This window comes from Bactrocera neohumeralis, chromosome 3, assembly GCF_024586455.1.
Source record: "Bactrocera neohumeralis isolate Rockhampton chromosome 3, APGP_CSIRO_Bneo_wtdbg2-racon-allhic-juicebox.fasta_v2, whole genome shotgun sequence".
Taxonomy (NCBI): domain Eukaryota; kingdom Metazoa; phylum Arthropoda; class Insecta; order Diptera; family Tephritidae; genus Bactrocera; species Bactrocera neohumeralis.
This window is the reverse complement of record NC_065920.1, coordinates 27,471,756-27,491,407: the sequence shown is the minus strand read 5'-3', so window position 1 is coordinate 27,491,407 and position 19,652 is coordinate 27,471,756. Positions and strand designations below refer to the sequence as shown.

The 19,652-nt window shown below is 39.8% G+C and overlaps 2 protein-coding genes across 2 annotated transcripts; one reads left to right on the top strand and one right to left on the bottom strand.

The window, feature by feature from the left end:
- Positions 1–913: 913 nt before the first annotated feature.
- Positions 914–3,583, top strand: LOC126753267 (centromere/kinetochore protein zw10). Its single transcript, XM_050464576.1, has 5 exons — positions 914–1,716; positions 1,810–2,433; positions 2,496–2,823; positions 2,926–3,188; positions 3,254–3,583. The coding sequence occupies exons 1-5, from the start codon at positions 1,018–1,020 to the stop codon at positions 3,464–3,466; spliced, it is 2,127 nt and encodes a 708-aa protein (XP_050320533.1). The 5' UTR covers positions 914–1,017; the 3' UTR covers positions 3,467–3,583.
- Positions 3,584–4,536: 953 nt separating this feature from the next.
- LOC126753263 (microsomal triacylglycerol transfer protein) lies at positions 4,537–9,509 on the bottom strand. The gene is given in 8 exon segments (XM_050464536.1): positions 4,537–5,322; positions 5,392–5,559; positions 5,623–5,987; positions 6,058–6,943; positions 6,945–7,153; positions 7,225–7,517; positions 7,578–8,111; positions 9,294–9,509. Coding segments are annotated over 8 exon segments (2,664 nt in total). The 5' UTR covers positions 9,358–9,509; the 3' UTR covers positions 4,537–5,177.
- Positions 9,510–19,652: the final 10,143 nt, after the last annotated feature.

Genomic DNA, 19,652 nt, shown 5'->3' with positions numbered 1-19,652 from the left:
ATGTTCTGTTACGGAATGTTTTGGGTATTTGGATATACACAAATCTCATATTACCGAATGCATAGCAAAACCATTCTTTATCTAGTATGCTTCGCATGTATTTGACAGCATACAATTTCTTTTCAAAATTTTTTTAATAGAAAAATTTAAAACTGTGCATCACTGAGCGTTTATGTTTTGTGCGAAAATGAAAGAAACAAGATTGCCATACAACACATCTAACAGTTAATTTATCGGTTAATATCCCAACAGCATTACGAGACATTTCCGGAACTCACGTGTATGAGTGAAAAGTTTTTTTTAATTCTTGAAATGAACTCAGTTTATGGTTCATTGTTAACAAGTTTTAGTGAAAATTAATGGCAAATGTTTCAGGAAAATAGTTGATACGTTATTTTTAAAACATCCTTTATTAACCAATAAATTTATTTCCATGTAATCCCCTGTTATGATGGTCATTTTAAATTTTTATTTCCATGAATATATCAGTATTGAAATTTATAAGTTGTCAAAATTGTACTTTAATAGGGGCAAAGTTGAGACAGCCGATAATCATTGATTAAAAAGAAAAGAGGTAACATAAAAAAAATTAAACAATTTAAATATGTAATGTAAAACATGTAATATAAACAAAAATAACATCTTATTCAAATCTTACAATCTGCGCCGTTCATTTATGAAAAAGAATTTATTTTTCACTTACAAATGAAAATAAAAATCAATATATGTATAATATATTAAGCTTCTACCATTTGTTCGTTTGACCTTCCTCTTATTTTATTGTTATGTATGACGTCACAGCTGTCACCGTCGACATCAAAAATAAAAGTACTTTGAAATGTTGGCGTAATAATTAGTTCCATCATTTATGTGCGTTGGGTGAAATTCGTTCGTATTCACCACGAAAAATGTCAAAATATTACTTTCATCTGCCAAAAATTTCAAATTTCTACAATTTAGCACTAGAACTCAAATATCAATATAAAAGAAATAAATAAATAATTCTGGGTCTTTATCATGACGCTTCAACTAAACGCGGAATCGCCACAATATGGCGAAAATATCGTGAAAATATTGAAGGATACCAACGGCGGTGATCCCGAAGTCACCAAGAGCACAATTACACAAATCTTTACGCAAATTAAACGTTTCCAGGAGAGCATACGCAAAAATATCGACGACAACTATGTTGACTTCATGCCCAATCAAACGACTGTTGACGCGTTCCTCCACGAAGGTGAGCAATTAGTGCGCGAGTCTGAGTATTTGCTGCAGACAATTAGCTCTGAGGCAAGCGAATCGCTACGCCAAGCCAATTCGGAACTGGCCGCCTGTATTGATGAGTTCCGTGAAATGTCATTAGGTTTACGCGTCTCCTATCGCATACTTAAAGTGGATGATCTTTTTCAATGCATTAAAGAGGCAAATTCGCATAAAGAGTATTTGGTTGTGCTCGACCACTTGGGTAAATTGAAAAGTTTAATATCCTGTGATAGTGGCAGTGATGTAGATCGTGTATTGCAAAAATGCAATTGCTACGACACCATAAATGTGAAATATCTAATGCAAGCTAAAATTTTGGAACAAAATCTGCAACAGCGATTCGAGGAACTTGTGCAATTCACCGAAAAATCATTCTCGCAATCAAAATGTGTAACGCTGCAAGTATCAACAGATGTAAATCAGTTGCAGGACACAGTAATGGCACTATTTCAGGTATGTGCATGTGTTATATTACAAAGGTTTGGTTCTTCATCATTCTTCAACATAGTTTTTGTACCAAACTTACTTTTAAACTTTTTGTTTTAGGCCCGTTATAATCCAATCAAAATGTGCGACTTTCTACTGGAAAACTGTTTCGTGCCAATTATTTTGAAGCCCGTTTTACTGGAATATTGTGAGGAGAGCCCTGATTATGTACAACTAAGACTTTCCTATTCACTCAAAGAAATTAGTAAAAGTTTGCGACCCTCTTACAATAAAGTATTTGAGAATATCAAGTTGGTTTTGACTTGTTTAAGCAACATCAACGTTTCAGTATCCAATGATCAGCAAGTATTCTCCATTATTGGTGAACACATAAAGCAACGCTTTTTGAATTTACTTGTGGATGAATGCCTAAAGTATGCAATACCGAAAAATATGAATGAATATGAAGAGTGTACGCTGGTTGAGGACGTCATACAATTTGAACACTTTTTAGCGGATGTGTTCTTAATCAATGCCGAAACTGATCGCACTTTAAGTGATTTTACTGAAAAATTCGAAACATATTTCCGTGAGGAATTTAATAATAATCTATTGAAAAGTGCAATTGATATAATGCGTAAGGATTTGCAAGATATGGCTTTGATAGCTGAGAAGAATTCTGCAGATGATGTATCGATGAATCCATTTCTTTTTCCCTGTTGCATGGTATCGAAGAGCACACTGGTACGTTTAGCAATACTAATTTCAGTTTCATTATAGTTTTTTATTATTTTTATGCGCTGCAGGAACTCATTAAGCTAATGGAACGTATACTACGCCAATCGCATGAAGCAAAGGACGAGAGTCTAATTAATGTAATCGTGGTTATACTTAATTCGTATTTGAGCGAAGTACCCAATATACACGGAAAGTTGATGAACAGCATACCACAGCAATCTGCTTTGTTTTACAATAATTGTCAATTTCTGGCTCATTGGGTTACCACAAATTCCGACAAAGACATACCCACGTACCCGGCGCTGGTGAAAACGCTACAGATGACTGGTTGTAAATACTTGAATTTACAAATCAGCTATCAACAAAAAATTATAATGGGCATTCTTAAGGAATTCGGTAAGTTCCCACATATATTTAAATATTTTTATTTTTTTTTGCAACATTTCATTTATAATATTTATTTTAATTATTGTTGCACGTATGTATTGCTTTTCTCAGATATCTCAGATGCCCACACAGTTGGCACAGCGCCGCTGAAGTTACTACGCCAGTGCTTGCGACAATTAGATTTGTTGAAAAATGTCTGGCTGAACGTGCTCCCTGACGCCATGTACAATAAGACATTTTGCGATATTTTACATGATTTTTGTAATGAAATCATACGGCGTATACTTGCAATGGAGGATATATCCGCAACAGTTGCAAGTGAGCTGAGTGAATTGATTGGTGTCATATTGGAAAAAGTGCCAACATTATTTAAGGTAAAGCGCAAAAGTGAACTTTTTTTTATATACCATATACATACTTATATCACTTATCCTTACAGTCCAAACATGAAGTCATACATATTAAGTCGTGGATGAAACTTGAACAATTGAAAATGTTACTCAACGCATCGTTGCAAGAAATCACCGAGCATTGGTGCGAAGGTGCAGGCATACTAACCGTTAATTATAAAGCCGAAGAAATTAAACATATCATACGTGCACTATTCCAAAACACAGACCGACGCGCCAAGGCCTTAACCAAAATTGTCTGAACTGTACTTTACCGCTTTGTACACAATGGTAGAATATGGCATATTTTTTTATATTTTACGTTTGGCATAAAATTCTTAAAATAAACTACATGTAGTTGATATACATATACACATGAATACATACATACATACATACATAATGGCGTAAAATAGTAATAAACAAGTAAGTGCTAAGTTTAGTATTGAACAAATTTTTTTTTCACTTTTTGACATAAATACATACCTTTACCAGAGAGAGAGAGGGATAGATTCTCCCTGAGTTTCATCAACTTAACTCGCATAGTGGCCGATATACCAATGTATGGGAACCAATGATCCGTTTTTACCCAATTAGCACCAGGACTCATTATTACACTCATTATTGCTGGAAAACACATCTTCTAAGTTTCATTGCTTATCTTAGAGACTGACCGCTATTTTAGATAAAAATTTAGCACTTCGGACTATAACGGCATGCTTCTTGATGGTTCCGATCAAATATCTACACACTGAACTGCTCTCCAAGCAGTTTCTGCTGGGGTGTTTTCGTAGAAATCATGAAACCGAACTGCCTCTTAGGAACTTCAAGAGGTCTTTTCTTAACTACGTCGACGGCGTAAGACAATACACCGACCAGACTTCGGATGCAACTCACTTCAGACATGCACTGGCCGCCATTTACAGTGGAGCCATAAATATTTTTATCGACTCCCTGTCAGTGATTGCAGGCGACGAGACTGTAGCAGGTTAAACTCTTACTTATCCAGAATCGACCCCGACATACCAAATATACGTATGTACAGTATGCAACGAGTCACCTCATGTCCAACAAACCCTACACATCTGACACCCTTCTCCCTATGGTCCGACCCTGTCCAAGCAGCACGTTTCCTGGACCTACCGTTGGATGATCTCGATGACAGCTTATCTAAATCCTACCACCCTAACGGACAACAACAACATAAAAAGTTAGCCATAGTCACTCAGGTCCGCATTTTTGGTATCTTTGGGCTTGATAAGTTATAGTCCGATTTTGTGACGTTAGATGTCATACGTTTACTTCCGATAACTTCTTTGGTGTTTGATTGGTATAAATTGAAATACAAAATTACGGAAATAGATGAATATTAAAATAATCTTATATGGAATGTGGCATGTATTACGGTAGTTTTGCACCGAATTTCACCGTTGCAACAACATCAACAACTGAATTTTTATTATTTAAATTTATGGTTCTGTACATCCTGAAATATAAGATTTCATCTGAAAGTGGGCGGTGCCACGCCTATTGTCCAATTTCTACCACGGCTGCTACAAAGCCTTTCTCTACCGCTCCGACGACGAGTAGGGTCTACGTCTGCTCCTGCAACAATAGCAAATTTGTTTTCAAAGTGTCTGCCAGAACAGGCGATCGAACCGCATGAATTCTTATGCAAGTAAGAAGTCCAAAACTTGATTCGACTGAAAAAACGAAGTTTTTTGCTTGTAAAAAATATGGACTGAACACTTTATTTATTGTCTTTATAAATGCTGCACAAATATAATCACTTGCAAAAAGAAGTTCTTACTTTTCATATAAAAAAATTTTTATCACTTTTGTTAGTTGAATTAAGGCAATTAATGATTTACATTTATAGTATTACGCGAGATTCACATTATTATTACGTTAAGGAAGAGAGCTTTGAGTATTGAATATACTGATATGTTTAACCTCACAATCGATATTAATAATTTAATCACTGAATATCAAATTGCACATCTCATTATTCTTTTGATTTAAAGCCAAAGTGCGACCGGCCAGTTTATGCGTGGATTTCGTGCGTATATGTTTGTAGTATGAGCTCGGTGTCAAATAGACAGACTTTGTATTCGACAAACTAAAAGTAAAATTGAAAGGATGTGTTTAAAAATCTAGCTTTATATTATTTTCCAGATTTGGTACTCACTTCAATATCAAGTCCGGTCGTTCTAATTTCATGCACAACTTAACGCCCGAATAGAAATCAATATCAGCCTGCAGACTGATCTGCGGTTCACTAGTCAATGTAAACTTGTTTTCCACTTTGGCATAAGTAAAACCCGCTACCATGCTGCCGACAACAGCTGCTCCCGTGCTGTAATAAACAAGATGTATTTTTAGAAATCAATTTACGATTGAATTGAAGCACTAAACTTACTTCTGTTTGATTTCCGTGTTGGCATTGCGATTCCACAAACTGAACTCGACCTTGCCATTTAGATCGATCGAACGTGTGCCCACCACACGCATGTAAACCGTCGCGCCCGATGCAAGTATAACGTAATGCTCGTGATCCTCCGCTAAAATGGTTGCTTGGTAAGCTGGTGTGGGTTCCGAGGCCGTACCACTCCACACGTGACCCATCAATTCACCTTGACCGGAGAAAAATACGAGCGGCCGCAGAAGTATGCCCTGCACTGTTAATTCCATACCAGCGGTGGCAGGACTGTCATCAGCCTCATCTTCAGCTACGTCTTCCGCATCACCAACGAAGGATGAAAGACCACTTGTGTAGATACCGATCTGCAGGGAAAGGAATTATGTTATTGTATGTTTTTTGTACAGTCAAGGTATATGACGTTAAATGACTTGCCTTAAAACTGCTAAATTCGTCTTTGTCTGCACCCAGCAGCAGCTCAACAGTGCCACGCTTTAATACACCCTGGTAAATTTCCTGTGTACTCAACAGCGATTCGTTAAACGCTGGCGTTTGAGAAAGTTCACGACTCAACACAGTTGTAAGGCCTTTCTGGCCGATTACGTGATAATTATTCACTTCCGGCAGCTCCGCCAAGCAGGATTTTAAAAGCGCCCTAAAGCGTGGACACTTCTCCGCTACCATACGCAGTTTTTGTATGACGAATGTTTTAACCTCAAAATGTTGATCGTTCGAATTCAAGTAACGCAGTAGCTCACTCAACTGCTCCTTGGTGGGCTTAAGCGCCAGCAGTATGTCGAGAGCGATGACACGTGCTGATGAATCGAATTTACGTTTGCTTTGGTAAAAAATGTCCGCCAGACTGCGGCGTTGCATTTCGTTAAAGTTGACAATCGAGAAGCTTTTCAGTGCTTGTAATGCAACAACTGATTCTGCAGCCGCACCATTGAAAGCGCTGTCGAAAAGCGTTTGTATTGTGCTCACATCTTGCAAGTTCTGCAGCGCACGTATGTATATGATTTTACACTCGATTTCTGTACATTTTTCACTAAGGTTATCCAGTAGATAATGACGGATTTGTTGCAGCAGCGGATCGTTAGGGTCAAAACCGGATTGACGCGTAAGCGCGGCGACCGTTTGAATTACAGTGTCTTGTAGTTTTTCATTCGTAATTTTTTCATTTTCATTGGTAGTTTGCAAGCGCTGGAAGAGATCTTCGATAATGGCGCGTTCCGGATGTGTGCCAACCGCTAAAGATTGCAGATATTGCTCCAAGAACTCAACGATCATCATCGCCATTAAAATTGAATATTTCCGTAATGGCATTGTGTGCGTCAATGGTTTGTACGGCAGCTAGCAGATCGATAGTTGGGTGGGCAGATTCCTTGTGGGATTTTAGGATCTCAACGAATTCGGGTTGCTTAGTGATACGCGCCACTGGCAGTAATTCTGCAATGGCACGTGCTAGCGACTGCTTGCCCACATTTTCGCTTGTGAAGTCAGCAGCAAAGTTTTCGATTTCATTTTTAAGCTGTAAAAAGGGAAAATATAAAAAAGACTATTGGTCTACAACAAAAATAAATTTTATATGAGCATACTAACAGTGGTGTCCTTAATTTCACTGATTGCACCGTCTACGTCTGCCTCAATATCGAAAACACGATACCACTCCAACAAACTCTTAACCGCATCATCAAGTTTATCGAACTCCAGTTGCTTTACTACGTCAGCGCTCTCGACAAGATGTGTTAAACTAAACTTGGCGCTCACTTCGCTGCCCACATCTGGTTTTGCAGCCAAGCCAATGCGATGCTTTTCCGAGGATATAGCTTGCATCAGTGCACCTTCAGCACTCAGTTCATATTCAACAATTTCTTGTGACACTTGTGTTATACCTGGAGTAATACAAAAATAATAGTAAAAACGAATAATCACTGTATTAAATATTTTCTTACCTAAAGCCTTCTCAGCTCTGTAATTGACTTTTAAATCCCAATGTGAGCAATCGGTTTTGATCTTTTCAATATTTGTGGATGATTTGACTGCATAAAAGGCGTTACATTTTCCCGATACATCTACCTCCGTGACGGGTCCATTTTGATATTGCAATAGCAGCAGCGAAGCGAATCCACGCTCTAAATTTAGTAGCGATTGATCTCGCGATGTATGTGCTATGACCTTATGCGGCTTGCCCGCAACAAGGCTGACATAGAAGGGTCGATCAGGTATTTTTGTTATCTCCGCATTTTTACTGGATTTGCGCGCTTTAGCCGGTGCGCTGACTTTCGAATATGTTATAAAAACTTCTAGCAATTGATCCTGCTCTGTGTTCCATACGGAGTTAACTTTTAATTGTGCGCGAAGTATGTAACTGGCTTCCTCGGCGCTCGAACGGCTCAAGTCGTGCATGGACACGACATTGGTGAGCTCAAAGAAGTGTTGGCTTTTCGGTGGAATGAGGAAGGCAGTTTTTGAAAACGACGTAGGAACTGGAAAAAAAAATAATTTTAATTTCAATATACTTAATTTGAAAATGTGTATCATTAAAATTTAATTATTTATGAAAAATTTAGTTAATTTATTAAGCGTTAAACAAAAGTTATATGCAATATTAATACCCTTTATAACAACCAGTCGTCAGAACTGTGTCAATTTAGCCTTCATTTTATTTGTCTGTATAAATGCGAATTAGTTTCTCATTTTTTAGATATCGTTCTGAAATTTTACACACGCCCTTTTCTCCCCAAGAAGCTGATTATTAGTCGGAATCATTGCCGGACCCGGATTATTATCCGGCCAAGGACTGTAAACTCGGCACAATTTGTCGAAATTACTTCAGGAATATTTTCTGCCGTTAAAACAACAACAACTACTATTATATAGTCGATTGTACTTAGCTGTCACACAAACTGGTCGAATAAAATTAAATTCTTATAAGAAAAACTTTTGTCAAGGTATCTCTACAAAATTTGGCACGGATTATTGGCCAAGGACACCCTACAATATCAGCAAAAAAATTCTAGATCGGAGCACTATATCATATAGCTGTCATACAAACTCTACTATCAAAATCGGAATAAAAATTTTTATACCCTTCCATACTAAAAAACTTATACAGTAAAGGGTATTATAGCTTCAGAGCAACCGAAGTTAAGATTTTTTTCTAATGAAAGACACGTCATTCCAAGCGGACAGTGTGCATTGCCGACGACTTTTGTATATTCTTATCTGTGCCGCATACATGCTTTTGTGTAGCCAAGTACATAATTTCTTCAAAACAGTAGTGATTTGAGGCAAAGGTTATCAGTTGTGTTAAATGAAGATACATTTGCCCATTGTGTATACAGTGATATGTGCTTACATGTTTGCATGCACATTATTTAATTAAATTTTGATTGCCTTGATATTGAAGGAGGAAACACAAATTTTATATCCTAGAATCCATCAGCTGTTTTCCAATTAAGCCTGGATTTCCGTTTTTGAATAGGTCAATGATCTTCTATTACAAAATATACATATCTACATATAAGTGTGTCAAAAATCAACACAATTATTGCGTTGTGTTTAGAATCATTAATAAGCTCAGTAAAATAGTATTAATTTATGCAATTAACCTGCCCTTTACATCTGCCACTGTCCCACAATCTACAGGTTATCTCTTGACTACTCACCCAGTACGCAGAATAACAACAAAAGTGCCGGAATTCGCCGGCTCCACATTTGTTTACTACACATATTTATATCAAAATCTTAAATTAATTTTATATAGTTTTCTATTAAAATATACTGCAAAATGACCGGAATCTGATCTTGGCCTATTCGATTACTAAAAATTTCTAAAAAATCACTGCACATCCGCTCACTTAAGTCTTTCTTGAAGCTTTGCGGGTGATAGAAGACGATTCCAGAGAACATATAGCAATTGTTGTTGTTCTCTGCTGTCAGTTTTTCTAGCTGCAGCGACGTCGGCATTGACGGAGTCAGCACAGTGTTAGAAATATATGCTGCCAGATGTGCTTATGGAATTCAATGAAAAATCTCATATACAACCCACAAACCAACTCAAATTTTTCTCTATTTGTAATTTATTCTAGTGGATACTAATAATTAATAATAAGCAATAGCAAGCAATATTTATGGTATTTTTATCTGAAAACACCTTTAAGTAAGAATATGCTGTTGAAGCGAGAAAATTGGCTCATAGATGTCGCTCTCAATTCAAGTGCTATTTCCTGGCAGAGGGCGCTGAAATACTTTAAAAATAATCGTCATTCATAATTATAGTGAAATTATTTTAGTTTTAATTCAAGCTGTTATTCTCTTATGGCTACTAATTATGGGCTAGACACATTTTCAGATGAGAGATGCAGTTAATTCTTTTCATATAGGACCGTTATATGTATGTCAGTTAAGCTCTTATTAACTTATCCAAGACTCCATTTTTCGGAAATGATGAAATATTTGTCGAATAAAAATTTGTACGCTACAGTGATTCGATCCAAAGAGTTTCTTCGGATAGAGCCCAGCTGTGAAACAGAAGGCATACTGCCACTTGGCAGCCAAAATCGTGGAGTGCTACTGTGACATACATACATACATTCTGAATAGGTATCTGAGCAGCATGGCAACACACTCGTGTGGGTTGAGAGGGTGCTGAGTGAGAGCACGATAATGGTAAGCCCGGACTGGACGCGACTAGTACACTAAACAATCGGTAGAGCGCAAAAGGTCGCATGAGGAGGAACCCGCCCATGGTACGAAACCACAAACGAAAGCTGCATTAACAGTTTGCGAAATCGCAGGTCCAATAGAATTTGGCGTCTTCGACCGCAGCAGAGGGGATGGTGCTACCTCGCAAGAAGAATGGAAGGGAGTAGCTACGGTTATCTCGGCAGTCTTTTTGAAGGTAATCAGAGGGTCAGGCTGGGCCACTCCCAAAGTGTGAGAGTACCTGGTGTAACCATGGCATTCACAAGCTTATCATATGTGAACTGTCGGCAGTTTAGATTCCCGATCCGATCTTATAATTCGGCGAAGCGCCTTTTGATCTTTTTCAAATTTGCTGAGGCTTTTTTTGTTATCCTAATGAAAACAACATCGGTTTGAAAAAATTAAGCATTCTTAACGAAATCTGACTCTGAAGTTGATAGAGAGTTTTTGACAATATAACCCTATACCAAACTTCCCCCAACCTTTGATCCATCCATAAAGAAGCTTATTGCCCCTCTCTTTCTACTGTTTGTATCCACTCATAAGTCCCTCGCAGGTTTGTGCGTAGAGAAAAAGCCGGCAAAGTTTGGTTTGGCGACTCTGTAGTTCATAAAATCCGGTACGAGGTCAAAGCGCGCGAGGATCTCCGATTGTCAGACACATGGTCATTTAGAAACCCAAATTCTATGAGCATGGTTGGAGTGAAGCCTAGTACACCGCACATGCTGATGTGTGCCACTTGTTGACCGCTCTCGAGCTTCCCTGCTCTCTTCTCGATGTTAGGCTTCCATGGAAGCTTCCTATCTGGAACGAGCCCCAAATACATCACGGTATCTGCAGCTTGTAGCGAATGCTACACATTCACGGCCATGGTGCCACCGGGATCTTGTATCTCTTAGTGAAGAAAAACCATCTCAGTTTCATTTGGATTAATGACCAAGCCACTTCCAGCCGCCCAATTAGTTACGACGCTGAAGTATGCTTTCGTAGTTGCAAGATGCTAATGGAGGGTTATAAGCTCAACCTCCATAGTGCCAAATCAGGTTACTTTTCGCATTCTACACTGGCCACTGCAAGCTGAAGAAGCACTTATATAATATGAGCCTAGCTTCTTGTGCAAATTGTCTGAAAGCCTGAAACTCCAGAACACCTACAGTCTGCGGATGCAGTTTAAAGGCCTTGGGATCCATGTTTCCAAAGATAGATCACATCACCTCACAAGTACCTAGTAGTATATTGGATTTTATCAATTTGCTGGGGCAAGGTTCTGATTTAGGATTGGCTACAATAGACCTAAGTTCGCGGTGCAATCTTCGTCTATATATTTTATCTTATCCTTGCTTACAAGGTACTCAGGAACTTTCCTTTGACCACTAGCGCTACATTGTCTGCTTAAGCCATCATGCGGCACCCACGATCCACAAGTCTTTTTCTCAGGACGTTGAAGGCCAAGATCCGAACTCCTACGGTTGTGGCAAGATGAATCTTTGCTAAGAGCAAGTAGCTCAGTCGATCTGCTGCTTTCTACTCTAGGCAAGAAGGGTCTCTCATTAACACAGGAACTATTTGTTAGCTTACTTGAGGTCCATAGACTCAACACTAAAACGCAAGACACCACGGGCACCCAATCTCGTTCCCAATCCGACGTAATTAAGGCGAGAGTGTTCTCTCTTGATAACTCATCGGCTTTGCAGCAATCTAGCTGTGACCACCTAAACGCAACTTATAAGGAAGTAGCGTGATGCTATCGATAGTGGACACAGTGCGCGAGTTCGACATTACTATTGCCGAACTGCTGTCGGAGTGAATTCACACCTTCCTGAAAGAGGCTATAGAGACAGTTTAGCTTAATTTAAGATTTTATGAATTATAAACTTATATACTCGTACATTACATATGGATTTCTTATAACCATGTTAATTGACCACAAAATGCCGTGATTAGACTGAAATGCTTCCAATTGCAACTGGTGTCAAATAAACAAAAACAAAAACAAAACACACAGAAAATAAAAACATCAACTCGCCGTGTATTTCTCACAATAGTCGAATTCCCAAATAGTCTGTGACATAAACCAGAATTTCATTGGAAAATATACACTTAATCGCTTGAGGAGAAAAAACAACAAAGCTATAAAACCATGAAAAATTAAATAAAAGAAAGGAAAATGAGAACATGACGAAATCACACGAAGACCGCAAAGCTGAATCATCGAAAAACAAACGAATTTGAGCGCGCCTCAAGTCAATGGACGGACAATGAATCTACGGATGTAACCGCCGTTGTCTACAGACATTTGTACTTGTATGTAGTATGTATAAGTCAAACACTGATAAGTGCTCGAGCGCTAATTTGAGTTAGTGTCACGCCCGAACAAGCTATAAAAAAATTCAAAATAAAATAAAATTAACGAAAATATTTATGCACAAATATTAGATAAAATATCTGTCACGTACAAATGGAAGCGTTACAATAACATTGGAACGAAATTTTTAATGGGATCGAAGATTAGATGCCATGTATGCTAACTGTATATTTGGTTTCCAACGGTCACTAGAAGAAACTTATGCAATATTGGGTAAGGCTGGTTCAACAGAAAGCACAGATATCGATTGTTCTTTTTTTCTTTTTAAGTTAAAAGTATGTATAGTGTCTGTCTTTTTTTGCTGCGAGCTCTAAGGAGGTGGAGACTACGTTTAATTTTGCTCAATTAAATATTCAAAATATTTTTAAAATTTAATTTAAATCTAAAAAGCCAGTCGCACTGACCTGTATGCGGTTCCATATTATTATAAAGGGTGATCCATTATGAGGTTCATTACTTTTTTAAAGAAAACACACAGAAACTTCAAATTTATTGGAGAATGTTTAGAATCATTCGAAAGAAAGTTCTTTCGCATCTATTTTTTTATATATTATCTCTTTCAAATCTTAGTCGCGGCTATGTTTTAGATAGTCCATCCAAAGCTCGAAATTATCTGCTCACCGAATTGTTTTCTCAATAAATCCATTGATTGATGCGATGTGTGGGAAGTGGCGCCGTCTTGTTTGAAACCAAATGTCGCCGAGATCACGAGCTTCAATTACAGGCATCAAATAGTCGGTTATCATGTCGCGATAACGGTCGCCATTAATGGTTACGTACTCTTCGGCATTATTTTTTGCAGAAATATAGACCGATGATTCCACCGTCCCACAAACCACACAAGACCGTTGTTTTTTCTGGTTTAAATGGAAGCTCTTGAATCTCTTCATGCTGCTTTTCGTCGTAAAAGTGACAATTTCGCTTGTTTACATACCCATTGAGTCATAAATGGGCCTTATCGTGAACAAAATTTGGTTCGAAAGGTAACGCTTCAAACATTTGATAGCCTCACAGTAGAGGTGTCGATAATGAAACCGCCAAACTTATTGAAATTCACGTCAAGCGCTGGCATCGAGAATGAAGACTAAGGACCCAAACTTGCCTATGTGGGGCTTACGAGTCTACTAGACGTAGCTAACCAAAGCTATGTGTCTAGCAAGTCTGCTGCACCAAAGTCTAGGATGTCTTTGAGAGAAAGCGAAGAAGTGCTTGTCTGAAAAACAAGGGCGCCCTTGACAATTAAGATTATACCCCAAATAAGAGTCACTGTTTCACACTGTCAGACCATTGTTGTGTTTTTCAAGTAGAAGTGGCAGCCATCAAGACAGCATCAGATATATTTCTCTAAAGTGTGACTTCTTTACGGATGTACACACACACAGGGTTGCTAAACATGTTAAGCTGACAGACGCAGATTGAATGAATTAAGTTTATACCCCAAATAAGATTCACTGTTTCACACTGTCAGACCATTGTTGTGTTTTGCAAGTTAGAAGTGGCAGCCATCAAGACAGTTTACATACATGCGTCAGATATATTTCTCTAAATGCTGTTAGAATTGTACGGAATCATCGAATAAATGGTACATGCTGGTGTACATATAAATTCCGCTGTAGTCAATAGCTGGCTGCTATACCGCAGAGAAATGGAAAATACGAACGGCGAGTTGAAGCATATGTCTTCAAACTTTGAATGCAAGTCAAACACACACACAGACGTTGCTAAACATGTCTTAAGCTCGCTGACAGTAAGCTCAAAACTAGTCAAATAATGCATGACCTCTAGCATTAAACTCTTAAGCAGGTGTTTCCTATGTTCGTGCATTCGGGCGTTCTGGTTCAGAGTAAAACGTAAGGGGTCCATGGAACTACTAGCTCTTAGTAAGGTTCACATCGCCGTAATGATAGGTGTACCAACTGGACACTGTCCTATTTGCATTCGCGCGGTGAAGCTAAAGATTTTATAAGACGCAACTTGTCAAAATTGTAGTGAAGAAGATGAGGTGGCAACATCTAGACACTTCCTTCTCCACTACCCATCTTTCGTCAGACTATGTTTGAAGCTTGTCGGTTGCCATACTTTCTACGAACCCGGCAAATTGGCTGGATTTGATATTAGCTGCCTGAATAAATTTGTGATAGACTCTAGGTGCATGCGACGGTGTTTTTGATCCATACTTAATAGTTTTAAGGACCACAATGGGCAACCAACTCGAGCTGTCCAAGTGGGATTATTCATGGTCACACGAAAAATCGGCCTATACATAATTCGTATAAATTATTATCCAAAGCAACGATATAATCTCTGAAGAAACCGTCTTCCTCTGCTTCCTTCGGCGGGTACTGCGTCGAATACTCTCAGAGCAGAGTTACTTGTAGAATTTGGTCTTTGTTCATCGGACTTTACTTCTTATTTGCCTACTCCGTCCGAAGTAGCACCTGTTGGCAAGAGTTATTCCGCGTTGGATTTCCAGGCTGACATTCTTGGTGGTGTTGATACTGGTACCAAGATAGACGAAATTATCTACGACTGCAAAGTTATGACTGTCAACCTGCGGGTACGGGGGGACCCCTCCGGGTTCGAGGGGAAACCGAATATACCCGCGGTAAGGCATGTTCGGCTATAATCGCGTAAGCGGTGACTACGCCAATTAAGAAGAAGAAGAAGGCATGCCTGTCGTAAAAGGCGACTAAGATCCTGGTCACCAGTCCAGGGCTGTATGGAAGCTCAACTGGTCGTAGCTTCGGCTACAAGGTCAATACCAAAGACTTTAACCTGGTACCACGGGGAGCAGTAGCCCCTGGAGTTCGCTCCAGTCTGCTCATTGGGTTTGGCCCTTTGTGGAGATTCGTGGTGGCTGTGGTTAAAACCCAAATCGCGGGAAGAACTGACTTTGTCAGTCGAATGTGGAGTTGCATTGCAACCGGGTGCCGGACCCAAAGTACGGCAGAGGTTTTAGATGGGCCTCGAGCCCTACCAAGGTGGTTAGTGTGTCCATGCCACACTGCCGATTGGTACTGAAAATCGTTACCCAGTTTTCATGGCGCTGATCGACGCATTGTATTGATCCGTTGTGCTTTTGAGCACCGTGGAGTTAAGCTGTCGCCAGCAGGATCCCACGTTAAACACTATCAGACGTTGTCAACCTGGAGAAAGCAGAACGAACTTGCTTATGGTACCTAAGTAGATTATTTTGTGCTGGCGAAAACAACCATTACGCCAATAAATTGCATACAAAAATAATTAAATATATAATACAGGGATGTGTGTAGCATTAACACACATTTTTGTTGAACAAATCCAAAAGAATGTCATTTAATCAACGGGGGAATCAAAGTTTCAGCGACACACGACAGATTTGTGTTGGTGTCATTGGATTTCCAGGGAAACAAAAGAATATTACAATGCAATAAAAATGTAAATTCGAGGCGTCAACAATGCGGGCAGACGGACGCCAAATGCAGTAAGTATGCGCACACACATACACACATATATTTCCATTCGTTTGGGCTTCGAACGCTCGAACGCCTCCTCAAAAACGCATTTCACATTATCAGCAAAATGCAGTCGCCTTTTCGTTATTGACGTCTTCGTCGTGGTCGTCATTGTCGCCGGTGAATGGTAAATGGTGACCGGTACCCACACACACACACACACATACACACACACGAACACGCACATACCAACAGTCAGTCACTTAGAAGGAGGCGAACAATGGAAACCACAAATGCACTCTCGCTCGATTGCAACAAATTGACGACGCTTATCACTGATAAGCAGCCAAGCAGCGACAACAACAACAATGACAATAGCTATAGCAATAGCAACAACGGCCAACAAAACCGCTATCAACTACAACACAGACGGTCGTGCGACTGGACGGAAGGAGGGGAATGGCGAGCCATTGAAAACCGGATCGACCAGTGCCAGCGCGCAGTCGGCAGTCAAATATAGAGGCATTTGCGGGCAATGAAAGCAACGTAAGCGGCGCGTTACGGCAGCTAAGTGCTTGAGGCTAAGTTCTGTGGCCGTGGCAGACTTGGAATCGAGCGATCCGGTGTTGGTCTGCGCGCTGGTGGCTCGCTGCAAATGCATTTCGGTGCACCGCTTTAGATTGGTTGCGTCGAGTTGAGTTGTTGCGGTTGCGCTGCGCTGCGCTGCATTCGCCAGTGCCAGGCAGCGCGCAATTAACTCTAAATAAATCAGAAACATTTCAATTGCATTTTCGTATGCCTCATTTCGTCGCTCATTCGCTGCTGCCGCCCGTTTCGGTGTTTGTCCGTTTCGTTTCGGCTTTCGTTTTTAGAATTTTTTCATCATTTATACATGGAAATGTGAAACTTAACACTTTTTGCTTTTGTTTTTGTTGACATTGTGGCCGGCACCGTCTGACTGGCTGTAGCTGTGGCTTCGGCTGTGGCTCAGGCATTGTCGTTATCACTTAATTACTAAGCGACTACAAATTACATCGCATCAAATGGATTTCGGAGCAACGCTGATAGAGACGGCCCTTGACGCCTGCGTGTGTGTGTGTGTGTCTGTTTGCATACGAAATGAACATGAGTAATGCATTTGAGTGTATGTATGTATGCTTCCGTGTACACCATCCGTATATTCATTTGTATGTATGTATGGATATAGCTCATTTAACCATCACATATTCACCGGTTCGAATCGCAAATCTCCTCTCGCAGCTGTTGAATTCGGCAGCGCAATTACTCAAAATTTAATTACAAATGTGACCACGAAGCGGCATAACATCGGTCACAAGGAGCTAATGAGGAAATCGAGATGCTGCGTATGCATTTGTGGTTTTGTACTCAACAATGGAAGCTGCAAAAATGGCTGAGGACTTGTTGTTGTAGTACCACTCATTATACATACATATGTACATAAAAGCTCCTGAAATGCATGAGGAAATATGTACATACATACATGTGTATAGAAACCTGCGACCCAACTCATATTGATGGCAGAGCATGTGGGCTTCAACCAGTATTATGTCGACTATACAATCCGATTGTGTTCGAAACCAATCGCGAGCTAAAGTAAAATTAATTATAGTCACTAAATTAAAAGAAAATTGCGGATGTCCGAAAAAGAGCTGCTAGCCTTGAGCTCGCTAACCTTGCACTCGTGACTTACTATATAAGGGTTTGACTAGCTTTTTTATAGCTGGACACAACGAAATCGCTTTAAATTGCAACACTGATGAGTTTGCAAGGTCTTAGTTAGTCTAACTGACTGTAGAAGGAAGGAGTAGGAGTACCGCTGTCTTCTTCCGGTACACTACTGGCTGTTTGGACCTAGTTAAGCGTTCATAACGTCCTTCTTACTTCTTCTTAATTGGCGCAGACACCGCTTACGCGATTATAGCCGAGTTAACAACATCAATAGGGGGGTCTCTCATCCGAGGCTGGTTGTTACTATTCATTGGGGGTGTTTTTTTTACGTGGCGGGTCCCAAACCCAGCGCACAACCCTATGTAGGGGATATTTCGTCTTCTCACTTTAGCTCGCCTTCAAACGGATGTTCTTAGGCTACCCAGAGGATACTTGGTCAAAGACCGGAAGTAGTGAGCTGCTTGAGTCATATGTAAAAGAATCGTTTCTGGCCAGTCCCAAGTGAATGGCGATCAGAGAACTTTCCTCACTTGGTAAATCGTAAGAGTTTCCGAGAGCTTTTCGTCCCCAGCAAAGTTCACCTTTCTAGCTTTGACTGGCCACTGTAGGTAGGAAGGTAGGAGTGCAGCCATACTGGGCTAAATTTACGTTGAATATTGCCATATTGATGTACTTTCATAGTACCTTTATAATCTTCCTCGTTTCATGGTTCCGCCGGCTACTCGCTTGGCAAACTCGTCTACCTTTTCCTTGGCAAGGGATATATGAAGTTTACCTGTCAGTGAGCTAAAAGCTTCCTAGCAATTATTGACGACGCTGGGTTTAATCTGTGCCGTGGATAAGGCCATCTATGAGGCCTGACTATTTATGTACACGATTGCTTTCTGTGATCCTTCTTTAATTATTCAATATTACACCATAGGTCTTCTCGACATTTTTGGTATACAACCGGCGCAGGTTATCATTCTCCGCTACAAAACCTCTTCTCTATTCACGGTCACCCTCTATCTCACGCGAAAGTGCCTATTTAAATCTAACCTTGGGAGCGTTTATTTTAATTTAGTTAAGTTTACCTGGTTCAGGGTGGCGCTACGTTCATAATCCTCCCTGTTCCAACCTGCTAATACCTTTATTCTTAAAGCAAACCTTGCTGCCACTTTGCGAGTTAAGATGTCTATGAGCAGTTGATGCAGGAGCTTTGGTCTGACTTAATAGCACCGGTAACCAGACTGGTCTCTGTATTGCATTCAAGTTCCTGATATTATATATCTCTTTTATCTATATCTTTAATTCTAGACACTAAACCCCTGGCTGCATATGTGAGAATCCACAGGACTATGTATATTTGGTTTATGGCCCCAGTTCCTGCTCAGTATTCTTTTGCAGGTATTTGCAGAACACTCTCTGACAATTGTAGAAAATGTTTGGAAAAATAACGCAAATAACTCGCAAGCGGAGCTTAGCACATTTATACAGTTAGTTCAAAAATTGCTATTGAAGTGGGAGCTGGCATCTATCCCTTGGATCTAGATCTCAGGTCACGTTTTAAGTTTTTGGAATACTGCAGTATCTACTAAGCAAAAGGTCATGAAGTGGCTGAGATAGCTAACAGGAAAATCATTAAGAAGTTGAAAGGGAGGACAAACGAAATAGCTGATGAGATTGCCAAGAGTGCCATTCGTCTGGCTACCGAATCAGTACAGTAAATACGCAAGTCACTAAAAACGACACACAATGAAATTTCCGAAAGGGTTGACAGACGGATCAGGGTGAGATGAAATGCCTTAGAGACATGCAGGAATGCCAAAATCATGTTCATGAGCACCGAAGAA